The following is a 5,602-nucleotide window of genomic DNA, read 5'->3' as shown; positions in this document are numbered from 1 at the left end:
GTCAGTTCGAGTCGATAGGCACTTGATTTCGTTTGAAGTCGTAGGATGTGTTTTGGTGTCAAAAGGTCGTGTTAAGAGTTGTGTTGAGTTGGTTGGAGTGCGTAGTTTCTTTGGGACGTTTGTTTGAGTTTTTATCAGTGCCATAGCATCTTAGGATGGGTCTCGAGGTGTTGGTTCACGGTCTGTATGATCGATTGAGTAGAATGAAGTCACAAGTGTAGGGAATTCCGTTTGTTCACGATTCCAGCACTTACACGGACCTGAAGCCGGACCTGTGCACGGGGTCTGTGCACTTTTTTCCTTCAAAATGTGATTTTCCACCACCTACACGGACCCCGTACAGGGGTCCGTGTCCTTTAAAAAAAATAAATTTTTTTAGGGATTGTTTTGGGGTTTGATGTTATAATTTAGTACGATTATTAAACAAGGTCAAGTCCCGAGAGATTTAAAACGTTTTGTCATTTTTGGGTGTGAGCATGACTATACGTCTAAGTTATGCAAGATAGGTATTCGAACTCATTTTAGTATGTGCAGTAGTGGCCCCAAGCGAGATCCAATACGGGGTCCGTGTCCTTTAAAAAAAATAAATTTTTTTAGGATTGTTTTGGGGTTTGATGTTATAATTTAGTACGATGATTAAACAAGGTCAAGTACCGAGAGATTTAAAATGTTTTGTCATTTTTGGGTGTGAGCATGACTATACGTCTAAGTTATGCAAGATAGGTATTCGGACTCATGTTAGTATGTGCAGCAGTGGCCCCAAGCGAGATCCAACGAATCCCTCAACGCCAAGTAAGTATGTTCGACGTGCAAAAGAAAATACTTTTATGTTTTTTAGTTATGCTAAATGTCTTGTGACCAAATTATGAATGGGTATGGAAGTCGGTGAACGTGGCCGAGGACCTCTCCACCCAGGTAAAGCATGTCCGGGTTTAGATCAGGATTAGAAAGCGGTAAAGTATGACCAGGGAACAATCCACCCGTTAAAGCATGAACGAGGATCTCATGTATGTGGTAGTGGACTTTCCCTGCCAGCCCAGTACTGTGGTTTAGTCTGATCAAGCACTTTTATGTATGAGTCACTTGCTTTGAAACATATCTCTACGCAAAATGATGTTATGTATGCTCAAGTATGTATGATGCAAGTATGTTTAAGAAAAGTTTTATGATGATAGCACGTCTACGTTTATGCTACTACGTTCATGTTTCAAGTATGTTTATGCTAATACGTTCAAGTTTCAAGTATGTAAGTCCTACTTTAAAGATGTATGTGGTTTTATTATATATTACTTGCTATCTACAGTTTATATATGTTAAGTCTTTAGACTTACTAGACTTGATCGATTTAGTTGAGGATAACTTTGAGGAGACGAGGGGTGGGGACCAATGAGCCGGCTTGGACTGAGCAGGAGTCTAAACACGAGGACCGCCCATGTTTTTAAGAAATTATGTAATGTTTCAAATACTCTGATTTCACGTTATTGTTTACGATATTTAAACAAGTGTTTTTAGCAAACTTTATTTGTGATATTTTCATTGCTAATATTTTGAATGATCAGTTTGTTGTTATCGCAAATTGAAGGTTTCTATTTAATTAAGAAATTTTTTATTTTTCCGCAAATTTTAAAGTAGTTAAAAGTATGGTACGTTACAATGAGTCTGCATTCTTATTTTCTAGATGAGAATTTTACTGAATGAAATCATTGTAATCAGAAATATTTAGAATTCATAATAAAATTGCTTTGAAAAAAACATTACTTTGATTGCATCATCTTCTATTTAATCATTACAAGAGATAATATATTTTAAATTCAAATCTTTTGTTTCTAATTAGAAATTTTTTTAGAGGAAAAGTTAAAACTCTTAAAATATCTACTTCAGATGAATAAGAATTTCAGGAAGAAATTAATAAAATAAATTGACAGATAAACACACTTATCATTATTAATAATAATAAGATAATAATAAGTTCAAATTCGGGAAATCATTAATAATTTTGAAACTGAGATATTTGTGGAGATGAGGATTTGATGTCTGCGATTACTTCCCGAACCCAAAATTACGAGAATCGAGATGAATATGGAGGCAGTGATAAAATTCGAATATGAAAATAAAGATGGTAAAGCACCTCGCCCTGTTATCGCCCCTACTCGGAGAATACTCAGTTCAGGCATCTTATACACCGAAGTGAATAATTAAATTGAAGCATCTTTGTTTCGTGCCTTAATTATTTTTTGGGCCCAATTGATTGACTATTTTACCCTCGTTTATTAGCTTATAAACCACCCCTCGTCTCCTCTCTTCTCTTCGTCAGTAATAATCGGCGGTCGCGAGCGCGTAGTAAGAACCTATCAACGGAAGGGAGTATTCGTACAGTCAATCGATGGATCCGGAAACCTTGTCGAAGGCATTTGTTGAACACTACTACACTACATTCGACGCAAACAGGGCTGGGCTGGCGGGCCTTTACCAAGATGCGTCGATGCTGACTTTCGAGGGCCAGAAATTCCAGGGCAACCAAAACATTGTTAACAAGCTTACCAGTTTGCCCTTTCATCAGTGCCAGCATCAGATCACCACCGTCGATTTCCAACCTTCCGGTCCCGCCGGCGGGATGCTTGTTTTTGTTTCCGGTGACCTTCAGCTCGCTGGGGAGCAGCATAAGCTCAAGTTTAGCCAGGCAAGTTTTTATCCTTTTTGGGTTTTGGATTGGATGTGTCCCCCACGATGTATGAGTGTCTTGGTATTGATTTTGGGGGTTGATTGATTGAATTAATTGGAGCGTGGAGCATGATTTTGTTTTAGTTTGATTTATCTATGTTTTGTTGGTGCAAAATTTGTGTCGAGCGGTGGATTATTTTTCACTAGGTTTCTAATTGGGATGGATTAGAATCGTGTTATTGAATGCTAATCACACCTTTTTAGCTCGGCTTAAAAATGTGTTGATGGTGAAACTTTGGTGATTCAATAGGTTGTGAAGTGCAGATCGTTTGAAATTTTCTTTAGATATTAAGATTGGATTTATTATTTATTCTGTTTGATAAAGTGTGTGGTGCTCAGGCTTTAAGAAACTCATGCACTTTACTGTGCTAATGAAATTTAGCTTGCCTCTGATAATAAGCATCAGTGTTTGATGGTTGGTTGATATCTTGGAACAAATTTAATTTTTGGAACTGTAAATAGCGTGGTGAAAATCTTTTTTTATTACGAAGGATTTTGATTCCTCGTAAAGAACTAAGATTGTAATTTCCATTCTGGTTTGATGTAAGTAGACAACTGTGAGAGCAGAGAAGTGGAAGGCGTTGTGCAGAATTTCCATTCTAGCTTTTGTTCGCCTTATTTCCTAGTACACTTATCTAGTTAAGGAACATAGAATAAGTTACAAAATGGGGGTGAGAATGTGTATAATTCTGTAATAAAAGAAGTGTTTTTTAAATATATAAAATTTTATCCTGTATCACTCTGTTTAAAGTGATGTTCCACAAGCATTTTTAAAATGCAGTCTTTTTTACTTGTACATACACCAATTATATCTCAAGTTTTTATAAATCCCACCTTGTTTACTTGTTTTCCAGATGTTCCATTTGATGCCGACACCGCAGGGCAGCTATTATGTGTTGAATGACATCTTCCGGCTTAACTATGCTTAACAGCCATTCATCAGAGATACCGCTCAAAGTTATTGTTGTTTCAAGTGCTCTAAGAGGGCACATATCATATCATATCATATCTTTGGTGGTCAAGGCTCGTTGAAACGGACACCTAGCGATTTTATGGATGCATCTTTTTTCTCTTTTTTATCATGATTTATTTCATGCATTTGGTTTGTAGCATGATTGAGATTTTATTATTGATGGTTAACTCAACTATCCCGAACTGTCCATGCATTTTCTTCGATGTGATTCTTGTGACAAACTGTTGTGAATCGTGTTTTCTCATGTCTAAACGCAGCGGAAGTTTTAAAAATTTTTAAATCTTGACATTCAAGATATTGTTTTGAGCATTCGTATGGTTTTAATAAACAAACATATATAGGATGTTTATTATATATTTTTAATGAACAATTATCACTTGACTCCAACTACTTCGGTTAAGCGGACGTAGCTCTTGTTGTATATACCTACGAACTTTCTTCAAATCTTCTTTCTTCAATATCCTAATCCGGTCCATGACTGGATTACTTGTTCCTCTTCCAACTTGTAGTAGAAAGTATAGAAAGATTTTACGTTGAGATGGTAGCCGAAATCAAGGAGAATGAAAGGAGATGTTTTTCGAAAATCCCTTGGCTTGGAGGCTAGGGTTTCGAAAATTGAGAGTGAATTATTGTGTTTAACCTTAAGTCTAATACACATATGTATAAGTTTAAGGCTCGTTAATTTAAATTAAATACTTAATGGACTTAATCAATTAATTACTCTAGTCCAACTAGTTTAACTAATTAATTAATATTTTAAAGTCTAATTAAGAACCTTAATAATATGTATGTTGGTCTTGTACTTCTACAAGCTCATTATACATATACCCATTACATTTAATTTAAATCATTTATAAATTCAACATTTGAATTTAATATTTAAATTATAAATTCAACTGCTTGAATTTATTACTTCCAAAATTTAATAGTCATAATTTCAACTCTTTGAATTTATTTCTCAATGTTTTCTATAAATTCAACTCTTTGAATTTATTATCCCAATATTTTATATAAATTCAACTCTTTGAATTTATTATCTCAACCGGGGCAAAATAATCCAGTACTTGTGTGATCCTCAATGGTTCAGGGATACATATAGACGTAGGTTCACAACTCTTTGTGATTCAGGATGTAATACTTTATTCTGACTTACCCTAATTTGCCACATTCTATGTATCAACAATTGATCATGAGAATGTCAGAAATCATATTTCTGATTAAACCCATCGAATCATGGTAAGAGCGTCTAGTAGCATCGCCCCATGATTCCCTAGGTATCACTGATAGTGCCAGCAAGAATCAATCGGTTATGATTAACGTACAGTAAGGTCCCTTCATATCATATATCCCTATCGAATATGTAATCATTGGTTCATCGAGAGTTGCATAAGAATTCGATAACTCTGTGACACATCTTTGATAATAAATAGTGGCATCGAATATACAATTGGAGAACTCCTTCTCTAATGTACATCTCATACTCTGGCCAGAGACTCCATGCACTATTATTTCATCAGATCACACAGGATATCTACACTCGTAGGTGAGCTCCGAATTCCCGACTACAATGCACTGGCTCCTACATGCGTCGCAATTGTACCCAATCTCGTTACCTGATGACCCTCCTGAAGTTGGTAAACGAGTCAAAGCACAACCCTAGCATATAGAGCCTCAGTGTTGTCCCGGATCGTAAGGACTAATGGTGTACAATCATATCCACAGATTTATCCTCTCGATGAATAATAACTACTTGGAAAGTCCTAGCGAGGGCAGTTCGGTACAATAATAATATGATTACTCATCTGTATAACAGTATAACACATGCTAGTCTCGAGCTCAAGCAATCTTTATCCATGTTTTATGTGGTTGAATCGACTAGGAACAAATTTAGATTATACAGTGTTTACA

The 5,602-nt window shown here is 35.8% G+C and overlaps 1 protein-coding gene across 1 annotated transcript; it reads left to right on the top strand.

Annotated features, from left to right (window-relative positions):
- The first annotated feature begins 2,292 nt into the window (after positions 1 to 2,292).
- On the top strand, positions 2,293 to 3,876 carry LOC140982364 (nuclear transport factor 2B-like). Its single transcript, XM_073448844.1, has 2 exons — positions 2,293 to 2,680; positions 3,576 to 3,876. The coding sequence occupies exons 1-2, from the start codon at positions 2,384 to 2,386 to the stop codon at positions 3,648 to 3,650; spliced, it is 372 nt and encodes a 123-aa protein (XP_073304945.1). The 5' UTR covers positions 2,293 to 2,383; the 3' UTR covers positions 3,651 to 3,876.
- The last annotated feature ends 1,726 nt before the right edge of the window (positions 3,877 to 5,602 follow it).

This window comes from Primulina huaijiensis, chromosome 8 (genome assembly GCF_012295235.1).
Source record: "Primulina huaijiensis isolate GDHJ02 chromosome 8, ASM1229523v2, whole genome shotgun sequence".
Lineage (NCBI taxonomy): Eukaryota > Viridiplantae > Streptophyta > Magnoliopsida > Lamiales > Gesneriaceae > Primulina > Primulina huaijiensis.
The sequence above is the reverse complement of the archived record's forward strand: the minus strand, read 5'-3'. Positions and strand labels throughout refer to the sequence as shown.

What these genes read in the sequence shown, in the direction of transcription:
- LOC140982364 (XM_073448844.1), top strand. Translation starts at nt 2,384, where the DNA reads ATGGATCCGGAAACCTTGTCGAAGGCATTTGTTGAACACTACTACACT. An exon ending in ATAAGCTCAAGTTTAGCCAG is followed by an intron (nt 2,681 to 3,575) that starts GCAAGTTTTTAT and finishes CTTGTTTTCCAG; the next exon opens with ATGTTCCATTTGATGCCGAC.